This window comes from Lissotriton helveticus, chromosome 3_1, assembly GCF_964261635.1.
Source record: "Lissotriton helveticus chromosome 3_1, aLisHel1.1, whole genome shotgun sequence".
Lineage (NCBI taxonomy): Eukaryota > Metazoa > Chordata > Amphibia > Caudata > Salamandridae > Lissotriton > Lissotriton helveticus.
The window spans coordinates 1,202,354,727-1,202,377,442 of record NC_136061.1 but is presented as its reverse complement, the minus strand read 5'-3'; the positions used below and the strand labels follow the sequence as shown (position 1 = coordinate 1,202,377,442).

The window sequence follows — 22,716 nt, the reverse complement described above, 5'->3', positions numbered from 1 at the left end:
ATAGCAATGACATTCAGGGATTCAATTCTCACAGCTGCTCATCCGGTTTGTCTTCCGCCATCTCCACCTAGTTATGGACTTTGCAGGTAGACCGTCATTAAGGAGGGTTCTTACTAGTGCTGTCTTTCCATCTTCTGTCAGGTTCTATCTGGGAGGGGTTCATTTATACAGAGGTGCATGCTCTTTTTCCAGATCTGCCTCTCCTACCTTGTGTAGAGCGCTGGTGTCAAGGCTGTGTGCTGCTTTCTCTGGTTGCCATGTTTCAGTGCCGCTTGAGTCCAAATCATCCATAGTACTGGTGTATCTTCGTGTGTCTGTACGGTTTCAATGCCAGCCTGGCAAAGCCCCAAACATCTAGAAATGCATCTCATGAAACACAAACCACAAGGAGCCATCTTGCCTCCGGTGAAGGTCCCCCAAACTAGCCCTTCTGGTGTTTAAGCATTAGCCCTTAAGTTCACACCAAACACTAGCAGCAAGTGCTCAACTCTCTGCACCATCCTCCCTAGTTACAACAATGATTATAAATGGAAAATCCAATCTTTGCCTCAACAGTTCAATTGCATTTTTCTTTTTGAGGAGGATCATACGTTTAAATATATTTTTGCATATATTAGGTTCTGTAAGACAAATATAACTTCATAGTAGCAATATTAATTTTGATGTATTTTTAGACTCAATCCTCTGCATAGATTTTTTTTGTCCTGCCTTATAAGAAGTACAAGGATAAAAATGGCATATTGAAATAATCAACTTCCATTCAGGCATTCCAATGGGAATTAAATCCACGTGCACAGGTCTATTCGTAAACTTTGCCTAATTCATCATCATTCTATTTGTTATGCAACAATAGGCGTGTTAATCTCTATTCGTGATCGTTACAGTGATGCAATAGCAAATGTCCCTTTTTCTATTTACAACTGTAATTATCTCAGAGTGACAATATTTGAGTTTTACATAGGTGATCTAATTCTCCACATTCAATCATTCAGTTCTACTTTGGACCAAAATGGTAAACAATTAACTTTCTATTGTTTGCAAAAGTACACAGAACAATGTATTAACCATTTCATATGTGTATTCTTGTTTTCTTTCAGTGTGAAGAAATCCCTGAAACAATTGATGGGTCATCCAGCAAATTCATTTTCTTTCAAACTGCCTTTTCGACCAATAGCCCGTACTACAAGTTTGAATCCTCTTTATTCCGAGGATCTTACATGGCATCTGAAATAGTAAATAATAATAACTATTTGTCTTTAAAGCCTTTTAGTGATCTAGTGCCTGAAATATGCAGGTTTGCAATTGATAAAGTGTAGATGTTATCTTGCATCTATCTTTATCAAATTCTACCCTGGAAAACAATTGTGCCATTTATGACTATGTCAAATGTATGATAGTTTCATGGACTGAGAAAAAATGTACATGTGCAAAGTCTGATTTAGCTACTGCATCGTAAAAGCATGCAGAATGTTAGAAACTGAAATTATTGAAAGACAATAGTATAACATGAAAAGGTGAATATTGTATGATATATGCTTAGAAAATGTTGGAAATAAAGGTAACATAGAGAAAATACTACAATAACCTGTAATTTTTAATTGTGTGCAATAGACAATTATGATCTAACACTATATAAATAACATACTAAATGAGATTAATGCAATACATAGAAGATGTACCAGGCTGAGAGACAACATGCTTTTCATCAAGATTTTGCTCAGAAATATACATAATGGTTTCAAAAGAGGAATTAAAACCATAACCTATTAAGAGATTTACTTACATCCCAGAGAGTATGCCTGGGAACATACTGACAATAGATGAAGGACATTGGTAAGCCCATTTACGAGCATGTTTTAATTTATAAAAAAAATTGAAATACCGTAAACAGTGATCATAAGGAAATTGCAAGAAATGGATTACCAAATTCTTCTGGGTTTGTATACTTTTACAAATCACATTGTATCGCCTTGTCATGACTAGCCAATGGAACTAAATGATATGACAAAGTTGATACGTTTAGGGTAGAAAACCTGAAATCTTGTGGTATGAATTGTCAAAACAAGGAGGGGCTGCTGGCTTACACCCTAGTCTCATCCTGTCTTGCTGCCACTCGTTTGGGTGGTGTTGAGACTGATGAACTGGACACTTAGGGCCAGATGTACATCCATATTTTGTGGTCGCAAACATGAATATGTCCCGTTTGCGACCGCAAAATTGGTCTGCCCAATGTACAAACCCTATTTTGCGAGTCGGTAACCTATTACCTACTCACAAAATAGGGTTTAAGATGCGCTGTTAGGAAGGAGTATGCCAAGAGCGTCCCTTCCTAATAGTGAGTCTCACTTGAATGTATGATTCTATTGCGAACGCAAACACTCTGCAGTTTACCACCTACTTCAAGTCGGGGGTAAGCAACTCGCTTATTGGAAGGGGTCCCCGGGGGAGTGTGTGTGAAAATATTTTTTAAGAGCAGACAGTGGACCCACTGACCACTGCCTACTCATCATAAAAAATGAAACAAACATTCAATTTTTCTTTTTTTAAATGCATCCCGTTTTCCTTTGAGGAAAAAGGGCTGCATTTAAAAAAACTGTTTTATTTAAAAAGAAGTCACAGACATGGTGATCTGCTGACTCCAGCAGGCCGCCATTCCTAATGTGGTCACAAATTGCACCTGCCTCATGATCACTAATGAGGCCGGGAAATTGCGACCCCATTGGGAATCGCAAACAGTGTCTGAGACACTGTTGTAAATTCTTTTTTGCATGTCGCAAATTACAAAAGGATGCAATTTGTGACTCCCAAATTGATAGGGTCCTACATCTGGCCCTTAGACATTAAGCAAACTGTGACAAAGTCCTGCGTTGGTACCGGCTGATAAGCAAGTGCAAAGAAAAGATTTCCGCTGAAGGGAATCCTGACACCTGATGCAGTGTTGGTGCTGCAGAGCGGGCAGGGCAAAGCCCTATCCTAGGACTAGAACTGTAAATCTCGGAAAACATCTTAAACTCTCATTAATTTGGTTTGCATGAGAAAAGACGGATTCTGCTTTGAAGCTTTCTCTATTCTCGAATCCCTCGGCTGAGGAAGATATCACCTGTATTGTTTTTATTAAAGTACTATTTAAATCGCAATAAATCTGATCTGTTTAACCCTGTTTTTGCATTTGAATACTTTGAGGCATAGATAAAGGGTATATATAACTTTTCATCTGATTCGGTCTCATTACTTCTGTGTATTTAATCTGTCTTGAACACGATTTTACAAATTGAAAAATGATAGGTTCTGATAAGTTGTAGAAAATGTGAAAACAATTATCTATTCCATGTCCTCATATGATAATTGTTGTTAACCGGAATAGTCTAGTCCCTAGCAGCAGGGAGCAAGATCCAGCGGAGGACCTAAGAAAATTGGCTTTGGTAGCTGAGGTAAACGTGATTGATTGGTTTACAACTAAAATGAGTTTTTGTGGAAATGGGCCTAGTAAGAAGAGTCAGGTAATAACAATTTGTTTCAAAATAACAGTATCACGGTTGCTGGTGAAAAACGCTGCAGCACAATCTCGATATGCAGATAAAATCCAGATTCAATCCAACGCTCAGTGAAATGAAATTGCATTTTTATTGTGGATTTGAAAGTGCAGCCTCTATTAGGGTGTCCAACAGAGGTCTAGGGGGGCTGGGCTAACATCAGATTGTCAGCGTTACCACTGACTCAGGATAAAAGTCCAGTTTATATTAATTGTATGCACATTCATTTTATCTGGATATACTGAAATCCGGCATCAATCAGGTCCTTCTGGAATTCCTTTGCAGACCCTTTCTAGAACAAACGGCTCTAAATGGGTCTTTAGAATTACACCAGCCAAGAAATAGTATGTAACTTACAACAATAATGGAAAGCTTGAATACAGAATAACTTGACCAGATCTGCAGCAAACAGATACTCAATAATTCTCTTCTTATCACATTTATAGGGATAGAAGACACAAACTTCCGTGCTAAAATTGGAAGGGGTAACTGCACTTTTTATACAAGTACATTCACCTACTGAATTAACAGAAGAGCTAACGACAGCCATTGTCTGCCCTGTTCAACTTTCTCCAGAAATATTTTTACATATTGTACTGACCATTCTTAAAGCAGATATCACAAGATAAATTTCCTTTTCCTACTTTTCCCAAATTGTGTTGGTTCTGTGTATATTGGATGGTGCAGATACCACTAGAGGCACTCCAATTCTTACCTGCATTCCAGAAAATAAAAGTCTATAGCATAACAATTCCTTGGAAATATTGTCTTTATTATGGACACTTACTTCAAACCATTTCCCTTTTACAATATAAAAGTCAATGTTAACTTTTGCTGACTTCACTTGAGTTATTCGCAAACTATCCACTTACCCTTAACCAGGTTTAATGTCAAGTAGTTGCCCACCTGTCCTGGCTCCATCTGTCCCTGAATCTCTGCTTAACAAACAATCTATAAATATGAGTCCCTGATTACAGTTCAGGGATAAATTATTATCCTTATGCAAACAGGAGATTTCACAGGAATCAGAATTGAGTTTTGTCATAATGATCACACCCTCAAACTTTTCCCTTGACATATTCCAGAAGGTTAATTTATCTGGGGAAAGGCCTGGGAAAAGGGAAAACATATTAAATTTGGTTTGTTAAATACTGATTTTGCAGGATCTGCCTTATTTCCAAATTGAAAACCTGAAATAGAAGGTATTTACCGAAACCAGTAAATACTTCACCGTGAGGTAATGTACTGTATATAGGACAACCTGCCAGGATATGTGCAGACAACATTAAACAAAGCTAGCATCTCCTCCAACTGCATAGATGCTGAATCTGAGTCGCTGGAGCCTGGTTCCTACTCTCCAAAGCACCTGGACATTACTTGTATAACACAAGGGAAGCAGCAAGACGACAAGAAGAAAGGTGCGTTTTTACCCCGATCTAGCTAAACTCACTACCCACCACCCAGCTTTAAAGACCCCTTCAATATGGGTGTTTTTTTTTGTATAACAAGTGCTTCCACTGTCACTGACTCTGTGAGCTTCTCCAACATGCCATTCCAGCTTTATGGACTGGCTGGCATTGTTTTTGCTATTAAAAGATAAACTTCCAGCATGTAGGGAACATTGATTTTTTTTTCTGCATGCGAACATCATGACCACTGCGACATGCAAAACTGTGTTGGACAAACCACAGAAAGTAGACATGTCTTACTAAGTCATGGAGCAGGCAGGTCTTAGGTGGGTGGCCAACCAGGAAAGTGTTTCTGACAGTGGAGGTGGATGATGCTCTTGTCTTGGAAATAAAGCAGTGAATTCACTGTAATATCATGAGAAATCTTCAATTTGATGAATAAAGTTAAGTTTATTCACGAGAAGGAAATGTCACATCCATCAGCTTGATCCAGTCAGGTGCAACTGACTTGCTGGCCACACATATACATTACATTGCCATGGAGCTGCTTAAACAATAACTAAAACCCTTAAAGGGAACTAGTAATTAAATATAAATGAAGGCACAATGTTACATTCACCCTAACTGAGGCTTGAGATCTGAGAGATGCGTAGGCAAGTCATCCACTGATTTCCACACAGACCAGAATGGAATAATATTGAGAGGAACAAGAATAGTGATGCCAAGAGCTCTGCGGAGACAGACTGTAAATTTGGCGCACAAATCACACAGAGGCATGGTGGCAACAAAGAAACTGCTACGGGAGAAATTGTGGTTCCCGGGGCTGAACAACATGGTGGAGGCCACCGTCACAAACTGCCACATCTGCCAAACGACTGGGCAGCCAGCAAAACCAGAACTGTTACAAATGTCAGAGCTCCTGCGGGCAGTGTGGACTGAACTGGCAGCAGACTTCTACGGGCCTCTGGAAACGGGAAACTACCTGCTCGTGATAATTGATGAATTTGAATTCTCCAGGTTTCCCATCATGTGACAAGTATCGTCAACATCAGCAAGCGCAACACTGCCAACTCTGGAAGACGTATTTGCGGCGTGGGGTTCCCCACAAACACAAAAAACAGACAATGGTCCGCCATTCTCAGGGAAAGAATTTCGAAGATTTATGGACTATTTAGGGATCCATCACAGGAAAATAACACCTCTGTGGCCACAAGCAAATGGCATGGTGTAAAGATTCATGGGGAACATGAAGGCGGTCCAAAGAGCAAACCTGGCGCAGATATCAATAGGACAGGCTCTGTGTCAAGTACTAAGAGACTATCAGTACACCCCTCACAGCTCCACAGGACGGTGTCCCGCCAAGCTAGTGCTGGGCAGATCAAGTAGGACAAGGCTACTGCAGCTGGAAGCAACAACAACGCCAGAGCAGAGCAGCATCGCCATCAAAGACCAAGAGACCAAGGAGAAAATGAAGGCATATGCCAATGCAAGGAGACATGCTACTCCTGCGCACCTCAAACAAGGGGATATCGTGGTGGTGCGTCAGCGTCAGCTGGAAAATCGTACAGCCCGCTCTCAAAGGAGACGTTGACGGTGACCGAGGTAAAAGGGCCCATGATACCAGCATCAGCAGGACGCTACCATATCACACAAAACACCTCACACTTCAAGGAACTCAAGATCATGGAGGAAGACGGAAGAGATGTCGCAACAGGGGACGCAGGCATGAGACCAGATGAGGACGAGCAGATGGACAAAGGAGAAACACTTCAAAGAAGAGAGCGCAAAAGACCAAAGACACTGATTGAAGAGATGTAATGAGGACACATACTCTCTCTCTCTCTCTCTCTCTCTCTCTCTCTCTCTCTCTCTCTATTTTGGTACTAACCATCTCTCTGTCATTTCTGCAATAAAGGAGGAGATGTTGTGACCTGGGCACAGGGCACTAGGACCCTGGACCTGACTGGTGGGGAGGGGGCAAGGAACTGGACACCACTTCCGGACAAGGGGGGGGGACGGGCAAAGTCCAACAAGAGGGCAAGAGGCTGGACGCAAGGCAGGCACAGCGCACACAGAATAAAGATCGTTATGAATAATCTATCGGACTCCTGTCGTACCTGAAGTGTCCCGGTACAACAGAGTTGTTCTACAAACAAACGAGGAAGCTTGTAAGGACTTCTGTCCTTTTTCCGCTCTTAATGGCTAGTTGAATCTATTCTTTCACCACTTTGTTGAAGTGTTCATCTGGCGATTGGACTCTGGATAAAATGCAAAAATCCTTGAGTGCCTAATGCCACAGAAGGTCTTTAACAATAGAACTCACAAATTGGGGTCCATTAGCAAATACCATCTCAGCGTGCCACCTCCGCTAGAAATCTTGAGATTACTTGGAGGGGTCAAGACTCCAAACACTGTTCAAGTTGCCATCTGAGTGTGGCACCATGACTGAAACACAGCCACAGAATTAAACTGGCCAGTTTCAGTCAGTTTCAAGCTGAGGTCACAACGTGAACAGTGTTTGAGTCTTGGCCCCCCAAGTAATCTCAAGATTCTCTGGATCCTAACATCGTACGCAGCAGAATAATTAAGCTTGTTCCTTTATATCTCTACTACTTTTAGTCCTGAGGATGGCCTCATGTATCTGATCAACAGGAGACTGAAACGTCGACGTTCATTCCACTACATTCTCATAGATTTATCATCATTGGGACAGTTCCAATGCCACAAGTATGCACTATCCCAGAATGTTCCTTCAATTAAGGAGTAGATCGCGCATTTCTATCTCAGTGAAGTGCCATATGGAAATATGTACAACCAATATGTTGGATAGATGTGTATATTTTGTTTTGTTGAAAGAACCCAATGACACCTTTGTTCAAATACATACCGACTGGGGAGACGCTTCGAGGTGCTACTGGGGAATTGCACTACAGGACCTCAACGCCCAGGAGTCAGCAGGCGCACCCAGGTGATTTGCAGCCCCTCCCACCTCCAGCAGCCCATATTTACAACTCGCGCCTCCCGCTTCGCGGGAGACGCTTCGAGGTGCTACTGGGGAATTGCACTACAGGACCTCAACACCCAGGAGTCAGCAGGCGCACCTAGGTAATTTGTAGCCCCTCCCACCTCCAGCAGCCCATATTTACAACTCGCGCCTCCCGTTTCGCGGGAGACGCTTCGTGGGAGACGCTTCGAGGTGCTACTGGGGAATTGCACTACAGGACCTCAACGCCCAGGAGTCAGCAGGCATACCCAGGTGATTTGTAGCCCCTCCCACCTCCAGCAGCCCATATTTACAACTCGCGCCTCCCGCAACGCAGGACACGCGCGGGCGTGCGCCGGGCTAAGCCCGGGCAAAGGGCGGGCCGTCTGTGGTCGTCAGGGGCCAGAAGAGGCCGGGCCGGGCCCAGTCCCTTGGTGTTACCACATTGCTGGACCTATCGCCTACTACGGTAAAAACATTTATGAACTGGACAATATTAATGGTTGTGTATCTCTACATTGTTCTATAAAGTCCCGTCCCTCTTACTCTGAAATCTAGGACCCAAAGCACACCTTGTCTCTCAAGATTCATAACGTGACTCCCCAATGATAGAGAAACGTAAGAGCACTGTGGGGACCTACATATCTACTAAGAGCTGAATCCCTAATCAACCAGGAGATCCAGTTAACAGAGCGTAGGCTCTCAATTGACCCTTCTCAATTTCCACTTGCTAGGGAGGAAGCTCTTATTAGTTCACTTTCATTGAATAATACGCCTTCCCTAAATTTCTCTCCCTCACCTACAGATCTTTCTCTATTATAATCACCTGAATTAAGAGAAAGGCAGCCTGACATCCCTACTCCACGAGGGAGGGGCCCTCAAACTCGGGGAAAAACTAAACAAAAGCAAAACCGTGCTATGGGCCCAAAGCAGAAGGGAGGCAAGTTGGCCAAAGAGGGAAAGGTCTCTGTCGGAGTAGGTTCACGTACTCTAGGCACCCAAACAGATGAAAGCCAATTTTCCCCTGTAACTCAGCTAGGTCCCCCTTTTGGCAATTCCGAGGTATACCTACAAAATCTAGGGAAACAGATGGAAGTCCAAGTAAAAAACATTGTAGAACAAAAATGTGGGGAAATTGCCTCTTTATTCTCTTCCCTTTTCGAAGAAAAATGTGCCTGCCTAGAGAACAAGATGACCCAAATGAAAGCGGGCATTGATTTACCCGGAGCTCGTCCAAATGTTACTAATTCGACCCCCACTGTAAATAATCCCCTACCACCTTCAAGGCATCCACTCACACAACCTAATATAGCCGTTGGGCCTGGTCCTGCCATGGTATCGCAACAAGAGAATCAAAATGATATCATTGGGGGAACTGATAGGGAAGAGATTCCCACTAACCATAGACAGAAAAAGGTGCTACTTAACCCTTCTAACAGCAGGGTCCACCCAAACTCAGATTGTTTAAGCTTGCCACCAGCATCATGTCCCTACGTCATGGTATTAACAGGCGTTCCACCTTTAAAACATGGAGTCTTAGAATCCTGGCTTTCTCTACGGAACAATGTAGTGGATTGGTTGGTAAAATATAGGTATTTTCATCACCAGAAAACCAACCAAATTCTTATGGTACGGAGAGTAGGTTGGGTCGGTCCCTCCCCAAAAAGTATTCAGGGGGACTGCATTGTTATAAATTTCAACACTCCAAGAACTGTTCACTCTCTTCTAGCCGTTAAGGAGGAATCGCTGACTCCATCAACAGCAATCCTCTCTGTCCCACTTGGCTTTTTCTATAGACCGACGCCTAATTCCATCTCAAAACCCAATGGTTCTATCTTAACGCACAATAGATTCAAACTTTTGTCATTAATAGAGGAGGTGGACTGACAACTAACATCCTCAATAAATCCTCTTTTTTCCAATAGTGTGGGAGCAAGTAATGAAGACCAACGGCCACCAGTCCCCGACCATCTTCAAGATAATCTATCCCTGGAAAACCTTCTCTCTCTGCCCTCTTACCCAGTGTTGCCATCCATATCACAGGCACAGGAGTCGTTAACTTCCAATCTTGATAAAAAAATTAATCAGTCCAAATCATACGAAACAAAACACCTAGAATTAGTGGTGGTCTCTCCAACTAATAATTCCCCTTTTAAAGAAAATAGACACTCAAACCTATCTCACCAGATAGTGGCAGACTCCCGGGGAGGGTCAGTAATCAGTGTAATATTCTGGAACATTGCCGGTCTCCGGTCTAAGATCAATCATGAAAGGTGGACAACATTTGTGTGGTGTTATGACATCCTCTGTTTACAGGAGACATGGGCAGTATCCCCCATTCATCTAAGTGGCTATAAAACTTTCTTTTCCCCAGCACTCACTTCACCCTCAGGGCGATCGAAAGGTGGGCTAGTGGTCTACGTTTCCAACTTAATTCAAGAAGTAGAAACTGGTTCTATAAAAAATGAGGAGAATTACCAGATAATTATAATAACCACAAATAAACAAACACACATAGTGATAGTAAATTTCTATAATAATTTACAAGAAATCAACCTGATGGAGATACTGAAGGAAATCCGCTACTTTCTCCTAGATTACATTAATATCAATCAAGGGAAAAATCCCACCATTATATGGGGCGGTGATTTTAATCTAGCACTATGCGAGAGAAATAATAATATCACTTGTGGTTTTCTGGATTACAACGATAACAACTTTACTCATTTTCCCCACTCCCTAAAAGGGGTGTATATGAACGAGACAATGTCACTTCTCCAATTGGCTTTTTCTAACTAGCTGCTCACACCTGCCATTAGCCTAACCGCTACGTATAATGGCAGAGGAGCGTCGAGCTGCATTGATTTCATCCTCATGGCAATTAGTGCTTCCAACCTTATCACTAATTTTACCATGCATGATTGTGCATTTAGTGATCATTTCCCTATTTCTGTCACCATGCAACTGATAGGGGCACATAAAAAGCCAAAAACATTGTTTCAGGACGAAAATCTCATGATGAACAGACCAAACGGCTACTCAATAAAGTGGACCCGCATTGACCCTGATATAATAACGGAAAAGATCATTAGAGGGTCCAAGACAGCACTTAGTGTGTGCCTGGCAGAAAGTTTGTCCCCCCAGGAGATTATAGACAACTTTAAAATAATAACCAAAGGTGTCAACGAGGCTCTGACCATCACTTCTAAAGGGAAAAGAAAACCTAAGACCAGTTAGTTTAATTCATCTTGTTCCAAAGCTTACTCTGCCCTTAAAGCAGCCGTTAAAAAATCCCCAAGAGACAGAATCGAGGTCACCCAACTAAGGAAAACATATAATAAAACACTTGGGCAGCGAAGGAAAGAAATAAAAGAGGAACACTGGGTCGCCTTGCATAATAGCTGTAAAACTAAAGATCCTACAACATTCTGGGAGGTTATCAATTCATCATTTCTTTCAGGCCCAAGAGAGAGTGGCAACACAGAGGCCACAATTACTGAAAGGGAATGGATAGCCTATTTTTCCCAGACGTTTAACCTTACTGAGCCTCCCTCACAAACTCCTGGTAGTCCCGGGCAAGGACCTGCAAACCTAAGTGACCCCTCTAGCTCACCGGCATTAGATTCTTCCTTGGCCGAAGTTGAGCTAGCCCTGAAAGCTAGCAGAGGAGGGAAGGCCCCGGGCCCGGACGGGGTTCCCGTGGACCTATATAAACGTAACATGAACCTATGGGCACCTTTATTATTCAGGGTCCTAGAAGCTACCAGCAAGGTCGGTCTTCTGGACTCTTGGTCGGAGTCCATTTTGGTTCAGATTTTCAAAAAGGGTAACCGTAACAGTCCAATGTGTTACCGCCCTATTTCTTTACTTGACTCACTGGGAAAGGTGGTGGGCCGAATCCTATTAGAACGCCTACAGTGCTGGACGGAAGATAACTATAGGAAGAACAGGAGGAAACCCATAAACCACGTTGGGATGGGTAGGTTGTGTAAACAAAAACAAGTTCCCAACAGGTATTATTGAGAGACAATTTCAATTATGTATGCTTAAAGACATTACTGAGAACAGAGACAAGGAGTCAAAATGGATTTTGAAGAAAAGGTGGTATTATTCACCAAGGACAAGGGGTATTAGGTGTACATTTACAGTTTAGGAACAGCACTGTAAAGATTAGATCTTCTGACAACCCAGTGGCACTTGGTGCAAGGTGCTATATACAATTTAAAGTGAAATAAAAAGGTGCAAGTGCTTAAAAAACAGCATTTGGTGGCGCATAGAGTATATAGTGTACATCAATTACAGCTTCAATTACAATACAAGTTACAATCACTTGGAAAGGGTTAGTTTCTTGTAAGAGCTGAATGTGTCATATGCGTCTTTTAAATCAAGCTGTGTGGTCGACGGCGTTTCGATCCCCATTGGTCGGGATCGTCATCAGGACGGGGTTGTCGATAAATACAGTGCTGTGGAAGGAGGAAGGCTAGAATGAATAGGGTTCGCCTGGGGAGCGGGAAGTGAGGGTGCAGCAGCATTCAAGGGGGCTAACTCGTAAAGGTATAATGTGTTTAGGGAATGGGGGTGGTGGTGGCCAGACAGGGAAAAAGAGTGATATTTGAGGTGCCTATTGTGCAGGTTGGGAAAATATCTAGGTGGGAAAGTGTTCCACAATAAAAATGATTGGATGAACACTTACAGGAAGCCAGGCAGGGATGCGTGGCTTGTGGCATTCGGGGGAACTTAGCGCCGATAGCTAGAGGAAAAAGGGAAGGTGTAAATATAGGCACGATTGTGTGCGAATAACCATGGCCGCCGGGGGAGTTACTACCTGGTCACGGTGAGGTCCTGGGTCTGCTCACGAAGTTGGGCAGCGTCTGTGGGAAGGGAGACAGATAGCGTGTGGTCAATCGGGAGAAATGCCACAGTTTGAGAAACAGGCGTGCATTTGAGCAGACCGCGCTAAGGGCGTAGTCTCTGTTCAGGAGAGAGGCGCTTACCTGAAGAATAGAGGGCACAGAAGGCGGAGGCTCATCTGGCGAGGGCAGTCAGCAATGAATGCGATAACAGACCGCATCTGCACCGTGTACTAGGTGATATGAAGCCGCGCGGGGGAGGCGGGGAAGGGGGCGTGTGCCGGGGGCGGGATCCGCAGCTGAATGCAGATGTGTCGCGAGGTGATTGGAGTGATGCTGGGAGGTGGGCGGGGTCAGGGCGGGGAGGCGAGCGGTTCCTAAGGAAACCGGAGAAACAGGAAGTGTCTGAGCCAGGGCGGTTCCTGGAGGCGAGCGGTTCCTAAGGAAACCGGAGAAACAGGAAGTGTCAGAGCCAGGGCGGGCACACTTGTGATTGGCGCTTGGTAGCGAGACACATGATTGCACAAAGAGGCCGTAGTTACATATCAAAGTGAACGCAAAAATCACAGTAACAATTGCACACATTGATAAATCAGTTGGCGCTGAGAGGCAAAGTTCAGAGTTACGTTTGTGATGTCAGCAATATAGATTCACAGTACATTACTAGTTAATAAAACCGGGGTTTGACATAAAGAAGGTCAGGGTATAAAACCGGATGGTTATTTACAAAGTCACAATATGGGTGGGACAAGGCCTCTCAATTAGAGAGGGGACTAGATTTCAGCAGAGGTCAACCACCAGGTGCCAGTGCAGGGATATTATCTTAGACCATTAGTGTTGACTCTGGGTAGTCATGGAACTCAAGACCTCTCCACGCTACGTCCCCTACAACCTGCCACGAGAAGAAAAAGAAGCACTAACCACTCTCCAAAATAATTCAGGGATAGTCATCAAACCCGCGGACAAGGGAGGAGGTATTGTTGTCCTCAACAATACCGAGTATGATCGAGAGGTGGAACGTCAACTCACGAACCACGACCATTACCGTGCTCTGACTAAAGATCCATTAACAGACATTAGACAAAAGATTCTCTCCATAACTACCTCGGCAAGGGACAACAACATCATCACCAAAAAAGAATTTGAGTTCCTGAACAACCAACACCCGAGGACCCCGATCCTTTACGTACTTCCAAAAATACACAAAGATGCCCAAAACCCCCCTGGCCGCCCTATTGTATCAGGGTGCGGCTCCATCTTGGAACCCCTTGGCAAATATGTGGACTCTATGATTAAAGAGTTTGTACCGATCACAGACACCTACATCCGGGACACGATGGATCTAATTAACACGATCGAAGACCAACCGTTCGATATGGACAATCAAATCATGGCCAGTCTGGACATCGAGTCCCTCTATACGAACATTCCCCACTGTGAAGGACTCGAGGTAATCAAAAATCTTCTTAACTCCAGACCACAACCATCCAAGACCCCAACTGATTTCATAATGGACCTTCTAAGAGTGGCACTCCAAAACAACTACTTTATGTACAAGAATACCTACTACCTACAAATTAAGGGAGTAGCGATGGGGGCTTGCTTTGCTCCGAATTTTGCCATCCTTTATGTACATGCCCTTGAGAAATCACTATTCCTCAACCAAATCAATCCACATCGACCCCAGATCCACCTGTGGCGTCGATACATAGACGATATTTTAATATTTTGGAATGGCTCAGCCAACTCTCTACAACCCTGCATTGATTGGCTAAATTCTTCTCAGGAACACCTTAAATTCACCCACGAAACCAAAACCAACGACCTACACTTCCTTGATGTAACTATACATGCGGAAGATGGTAAAATTGGAACGGTTCTGTACCGCAAACCAACTGAACGCAACACCCTTTTGCACTACTCAAGTAACCACCCCAGAGGCCTACGCGATGGTCTCCCATTTGGCCAATTCCTCCGCATTCGAAGAAATTGCAAATGGAGAAAAGATTACTTTAGAGAAGCGGACATTTTAGGCTCCAAATTGATCAACAGGGGATACCCCAAACGACTGGTTAAGCAGGCCAAGAAAAGGGCATGGTACAACCACCGGGAGGACCTACTGAAGCCAAACCTCAACAAACCCACCCTGAAGAGGATTCCCTTTGTCTCAGTCTTCAGCCCAGACAGCAATAAAGTAGCCAAAATAATCAAAAAGAACTGGACTGTTCTACGATCAGAGGAACAATTTAATGAACCACCATTGTTCTCATACAAGAGAGGTAACAACATTGCCAACCACCTCGTCCGTGCCATCACTTGGCCGTCGTCTGGTGCCGAAAAAAACACCATCACAGCGGCTTGGGGCCTGCCCCCGGTCATCGGGCACTTCAAATGCCAATCATGCAGCGTGTGCGAGTTGACATCTAACACCAAGGAATTCAAATATAAAGACCAAACACACCTTCTTACCCATCAGTCCAATTGCAAGACCCAAAACGTTATTTACGCTATCCGATGCCCATGTGACCTGATCTACATCGGTCAAACAACCCAAATGGTGAAACTACGGATCATCCAACACAAGAGCAGAATCAACTGTAAGGTACTCACAGCACCCCTGGTCTCACATTTCATTGAACACTCCCACATGGACTCGGATCTCAGATGGCAAGTCATTGAGAAACCCACCTTACCCCTCAGAGGAGGTAACATGACTGCCCTACTCAACAGAGCCGAATGCAAATGGATCGCGAGGGTGGACTCGGTGAATCATGGGCTCAATACCCTTGACGAATGGACAAGCACTATTTCCATCTAACCCCTTGCCCCCCTGCATACATACCCAGAGTCAACACTAATGGTCTAAGATAATATCCCTGCACTGGCACCTGGTGGTTGACCTCTGCTGAAATCTAGTCCCCTCTCTAATTGAGAGGCCTTGTCCCACCCATATTGTGACTTTGTAAATAACCACCCGGTTTTATACCCTGACCTTCTTTATGTCAAACCCCGGTTTTATTAACTAGTAATGTACTGTGAATCTATATTGCTGACATCACAAACGTAACTCTGAACTTTGCCTCTCAGCGCCAACTGATTTATCAATGTGTGCAATTGTTACTGTGATTTTTGCGTTCACTTTGATATGTAACTACGGCCTCTTTGTGCAATCATGTGTCTCGCTACCAAGCGCCAATCACAAGTGTGCCCGCCCTGGCTCTGACACTTCCTGTTTCTCCGGTTTCCTTAGGAACCGCTCGCCTCCAGGAACCGCCCTGGCTCAGACACTTCCTGTTTCTCCGGTTTCCTTAGGAACCGCTCGCCTCCCCGCCCTGACCCCGCCCACCTCCCAGCATCACTCCAATCACCTCGCGACACATCTGCATTCAGCTGCGGATCCCGCCCCCGGCACACGCCCCCTTCCCCGCCTCCCCCGCGCGGCTTCATATCACCTAGTACACGGTGCAGATGCGGTCTGTTATCGCATTCATTGCTGACTGCCCTCGCCAGATGAGCCTCCGCCTTCTGTGCCCTCTATTCTTCAGGTAAGCGCCTCTCTCCTGAACAGAGACTACGCCCTTAGCGCGGTCTGCTCAAATGCACGCCTGTTTCTCAAACTGTGGCATTTCTCCCGATTGACCACACGCTATCTGTCTCCCTTCCCACAGACGCTGCCCAACTTCGTGAGCAGACCCAGGACCTCACCGCGACCAGGTAGTAACTCCCCCGGCGGCCATGGTTATTCGCACACAATCGTGCCTATATTTACACCTTCCCTTTTTCCTCTAGCTATCGGCGCTAAGTTCCCCCGAATGCCACAAGCCACGCATCCCTGCCTGGCTTCCTGTAAGTGTTCATCCAATCATTTTTATTGTGGAACACTTTCCCACCTAGATATTTTCCCAACCTGCACAATAGGCACCTCAAATATCACTCTTTTTCCCTGTCTGGCCACCACCACCCCCATTCCCTAAACACATTATACCTTTACGAGTTAGCCCCCTTGAATGCTGCTGCACCCTCACTTCCCGCTCCCCAGGCGAACCCTATTCATTCTAGCCTTCCTCCTTCCACAGCACTGTATTTATCGACAACCCCGTCCTGATGACGATCCCGACCAATGGGGATCGAAACGCCGTCGACCACACAGCTTGATTTAAAAGACGCATATGACACATTCAGCTCTTACAAGAAACTAACCCTTTCCAAGTGATTGTAACTTGTATTGTAATTGAAGCTGTAATTGATGTACACTATATACTCTATGCGCCACCAAATGCTGTTTTTTAAGCACTTGCACCTTTTTATTTCACTTTAAATTGTATATAGCACCTTGCACCAAGTGCCACTGGGTTGTCAGAAGATCTAATCTTTACAGTGCTGTTCCTAAACTGTAAATGTACACCTAATACCCCTTGTCCTTGGTGAATAATACCACCTTTTCTTCAAAATCCATTTTGACTCCTTGTCTCTGTTCTCAGTAATGTCTTTAAGCATACATAATTGAAATTGTCTCTCAATAATACCTGTTGGGAACTTGTTTTTGTTTACAGGACGGAAGATAACAACATCATATCTGACCTCCAGTACGGCTTTAGGGAAGGTCATGGCACCATTGAACAGGTCCTAAACCTGGTGCTACTTAGAGGCAAGTATGTGGACACGAAGGGCGGCAGATTATGCATGGCATACGTCGATCTTACTGCGGCGTTCGACTGCGTGGCCCATGCAAAACTCTGGGCCATTTTGATAGAAATGGGGGTTGACAAGCTTCTGGTTAATTATCTACTCAAACGCAACCGCAAGAGTAAGATATGGCATGGGGGGCCAGCTATCTTCCCCATTTAATGTAGAGCGGGGAGTAAGACAGGGCTGCATCCTGGCTCCCTTCCTCTTCAGTTTATACACAAATGGTTTGGAATCAGCCATGTTGGAAGGAAGCCAGGACCTTCCCTCAGTCCAGAATCGCCCAATCCCCGCACTTCTATACGCGGACGACGTGGTCATCATCGCCCGCACCCCCCTCGAACTGCAGCGTTCCTTAAATCGATATAATGTATTTATGTCACACCTGGACCTAAAAATAATATAAAAAAGACCTTTATAATGACCTCTGGTAAAAAATTACGTAAGGGAAATGATATTTACATAAACAATTCCAGGATTGACCAAACACCAACTTATCCTTATTTGGGAGTGGTCATAGACAAGAAGGGCACCTGGAAAAGGACAATTGAGGTCAGAAAGTTGCAGTTTTTGAAAGCCACTATGGCACTAGTAGCATTTAATCAAAATCAAAAGAAATATCCCTGGATTAACTATTGGAAATTAGCTGTATAAACTCATTCGCACCTCACAGTGACTTAATTGTATTCTTTAAGAATTTGCCCACAAACTAAAATGTAACATTTACACTCTTTCTTTATTCAAAATTCTCTTGCTTTACATGGTATTTTCCTTTACATAAGGTGACAAGCTCAAAGTTACAATTTCAGAAAAATAATTTTTCTGAAATTTTAACGTTGAGCTTGTCACCTTTTTGAATAAAGAAAGAGTGTAAACGTTACATTTTAGTTTTTGGCCAAATTCTTAAAGAATACAATTAAGTCACTGTGAGGTGTGAATGAGTTTAGACAGCTAATTTCCAATAGTTAATCCAGGGATATTTATTTTGACTTTGATTGTCTGTAGTACCCTGTTCCCTGGAACAAGTGGGGTCTTCTCTCTTTTGTTAAACTAGTAGCATTTACTCAGAGGCTTGGAAAAAGACCGCCCAAAGAGATGTTTGAAATCTCCCGCCCCAAATGTGTGAGCACAGCTATTTACGGGGCTGGGGTTTGGGGGCACGTGCAAGTCGAATCTATTCAAAAGGTCGAAAATAACTTTCTAAGATTCCTACTTGCTGTACCTCAATCCACATCAACATACAGTTGCCATCTAGAACTGGGCTTACCCTATATTTCCGACATCATTCGGATGCAACCAGTTCTGTTATGGCACCGTGTATGGTCAACAAACAAATTAAAGTTTACTCAAGCTATTGTAAAGGATTGCCTAAAGCTTGAACATGTTCACAAGATCCTATGGCTACAATATGTTAAGAAGTTCCTCTGTGATTTGGGCCTGCAGAACTACTATTCTAATCCCCAGGAAATGGCCAGGATCTCACGAAAGTTGCTAAGGAACGCATGCTTAAAACACCTAGCTGATCTCCGACTGTCTGTTGAAGCGAATACAATTTCTGTACCGCATTCCCTGTCAATCCAAACCACTGACACGATTGAGCCCTACTTAATCTTGAAGTTATCTAACTACGACACATTCCTACTCACTAGATTTAGACTAAATGTTTTCCATCGTTTTATAACTTTTCCATCTACAAACGATTGGTCAAAGCAGCTAATCCAATGCCCGTGTGATGGCATCTCAGCGCAGTCCCTTCTCCATGTAACCCTTTTTTGTAAATTTTATGCTGAACCGAGAAAATGCTGGCTGATACCGTTATTGAAACTGATGGGTTTACGTCAATGCCCACCAGCCTTTTTGGCTCTTCAAATGTTGGACTCAGAGTTTACAGTCACAAACATGGCAAGGTTTTTAAAGTTTTGTATTCGACATCAAACCAAGCTGTAGCCTGAGCTTAGTTATGTTTTTACATTTAGATAAGAAACATTTTAACAAAGCAGGTTGTTATTGCGATGTGTACTCTACGATCTAGCAGGAAAACTCCTAACGCATTTTACTTGCTCACTAAAGAAAGTCTCTAGAAATACATATATATCACAGTTTACTTTATAAGTGGGGCACTCATGATGCAACTACTGTAATTTGCACTTCCAGGAGGTACTTAAAAGCGTAACTTGCACATCTTTGAGCTCAGCATTAAGTACTGTATTCCTCTATTTTTATGTGACGCTCATTGCTAAGAATAATTGTCTTTTATGCAACTTATCTGAATTTTAAATTGTTATTAGATTTCTAAGCGAAATTTGCACACTGCTGAGCCTAGATTAATGCACTTTATTGCTATTTGTACACGACGCACCCGGCCAAGAATACCCGTCACTTCTGTAATCGAATTGAAACTAGAAACAATCTCATCCTGTTTTAGTGATAACTTGCATTTTAAGCCTCAAGAGATAGACGTTTTGTCTTCTCATCTTTTCTTTTTCTAACTTGGCAGTATTATCAATATCTATGCATCTGTGATGATTTTAATATGTGTATTTGTATTTGCTGATATGGTCGTGCATTGCATACCGAATAAAGCATTTTGTCATTGTATTGCAGGTGCACCTGCTCTTTCATTTAGTGGTTTTGTTGCATGAATCTGTAATATCTGATTAATTCTTGTGAATTTCATTCAGTGTGTTGTATGTTTCTAAACACATAAATATTTATTTACAGTAATTCTTTATTTTTGTGAATGATCCCCTTGTTGACTATTTACTTTAGTTTATACTGTTACCTCAATCTCACAACGGGGTCATTGGGTTGCCCTTCTTCCTGTTGTACTGGTCCTGGAGACACCCATCTTAGTCCTGTGTGGCAGTTGGAGTCAAAGTCCTTCAGTCCGCCTTGTCAGAGGGGTCTGGTCAATTCTATTTCCAGCTGGGCATTTTTTCTGATGTCGAAGCACCAGCTCCATTGTCTTCTCAAGTGTCTCGCACTTGTACAGGGGTTTTTAATTAGGGCTACGAACATGGTGACAAGGCTGGGAGGTTGATAGCATGGTTAGAGAAAGGGGACAGGGCGGCGAGATTGGTGCCAGAGCTGGACTCCAACGACATGGGTAAAATTACGGATCCACAGCGGGTAGTGGAGGAGTTTGCTTCATATTACAAGCTAGTATACACGGCGGCTAGTACACATTCGGAGACTGAAAATGCAGACATGCTGCGAGACATTTGTATGCCGGTTCTGTTGGAGCAGGATCAGAGTTTTCTCGACTCTCCCCTCACGACTGATGAGATAGCACAGGCCATTAGGGGAGTAAATTCCGGGAAGGCCACCGGCCCAAACGGGATCCCTGTAGAACTGTACAAGCCGAATGCCACCACATTGGCGCCCTATCTGCGGGGAATGTTCTTGGCTAGCAAAGAGGAGGGAAAGCTCCCCTATGACCAGCGTATAGCTAATATTGTAGTCATTCACAAAGAGGGAAGACCTCCAACGGAGTGTTCCTCCTACCGACCAATCTCTCTATTGAATGCGGAGCCCAAGATACTGGCGAAATTATTAGCCACCAGACTAGTGAAAGTTATCACGGCACTGATCCACCCGGATCAGTCTGGATTCATGCCCCACCGCAAAACAGCATTAAACATACGAGAGTTGCACGGGATTCTGGCCAGCGCATCATATATCAATGAGCCAGTGGTTCTCTTATCACTAGATGCCACCATGGCCTTCGGCAGGGTCGAATGGTCTTATCTGTTTGCAGCTCTGAGTAAAGTGGGCATTGGCCTGGAGTTTATTGGGTGGGTGCGCCTCCTGTACTCACGCCCTCTTGCTAGGGTCGTGGTGAATAATTACAAGTCTGCAGACTTCCCTCTGGGACGGGGGACGAGACAGGGATGCCCGCTCTCCCCGTTGTTGTTTGCATTGGCACTTGAGCCATTGGCGGCATGGGTGCGATGGGACAGAACGATTAGAGGACTGAGATGGACACCGGACAGGGAGGACAAGATATCGCTATATGCTGATGACATCCTGCTTTATCTTACCACCCCCCGTGTCTCGTTGATTAATTTCCTAGATGTCCTGGCTGTATTCGGGCGACACTCGGGTTTTGCCATTAACTGGAGCAAGTCGGTCCTCTTTGTAATCAGCGGGGATCCACCAGAGATCCCGAGCTACTATCCCCTTCGGATAGAACAGGTGGGCTTCCGATACCTGGGAATCTTTATTACTCTGGACCCGAAGTTGCAACACGATAATAATCTGAGGCTCCCGTTAACTCGCCTCCGCCGGGACGTGGAGAAATGGAAGGAGTTGCCGCTCTCCTTGTTGGGACGAGTGAAGAACTGGGATTTCAAGTACCCAGCGGTGCCAGGGACACGCCCAAAGTCCTCTGGGTTCCCTTGCCTTGGTATACAGAGACACGGAATACTTCTAGGTGGCGTCAGAGATCAAATGTATTAGCTGCAGCTAGTAGCAGAAATCCCAGCAATACAACACGGTGTACAACTCAAGAAACTGTTCAATTTTCATAGAGCAAGACATCACCTTTTATACACAATATTCTCATTATAAATGTACACCCACTGCACCAAATTCTGACCAATAGGACACATCTTCTAACTGAGTATCACATTAACAAAAACCCAATTTACAGTAACCCAACCCAAAAGTTAATTATTAGGACTGTCCCAAATTCAATTTCCACAAGCCGGACAAACCCATAATTGAAAGCACTACCCATGTAATGAAAAGTCGTAAGGAAAGAAACAATTTAGATGCTGATTAGGATAAGATATGTGCAAGGAAACTAAAGGTTAACGAAGTCCTGAACAGTGATTGCCAATTTCAGACAACAATCAGCTAGTGAAACTGGTTCTGCAAAAGGTCGGTTTCAGGTGAAAAGGGTCACTCTCTCTGCAGTTCATTCAGAGTCAGAAAAACCCAAGTTAATATATGCACAAACTCAGAAGGCCAGGCCACTTGTTCGTTGGGCTACTTCACAGGCCTACGTGAGGGCAAGACTAAAATGGAGTCAGGTTTGAGAATTACAGAACCACAGACCCTCCTTTTGCCATTACGTAGGCAATAACCTAAACTCACGTCAATCTGAATCTAGGTCTATATCTATTCTCATCAGGTCATCAAGGTGTTGCTGTAACATCATCCTTTTATCCTCTACTTCACTCAGGACGGGTCTTCTCACACAGATTGTAGCACAAAGACTACAAATGGCAGGACCACACTGGATGCATAAACAA

General features: G+C 43.9%; 1 protein-coding gene across 1 annotated transcript in view; it reads left to right on the top strand.

The window, feature by feature from the left end:
- The window catches only part of LOC144823384 (interleukin-18-like), a 311,324-nt gene extending 309,749 nt beyond the window's left edge, over positions 1-1,575 (top strand). The window contains exon 6 of the mRNA XM_078681847.1: positions 1,098-1,575. Coding sequence (XP_078537973.1) covers positions 1,098-1,316 — 219 coding nt within the window. The 3' untranslated portion in view covers positions 1,317-1,575. The remainder of the gene's footprint in view (positions 1-1,097) is intronic.
- The last annotated feature ends 21,141 nt before the right edge of the window (positions 1,576-22,716 follow it).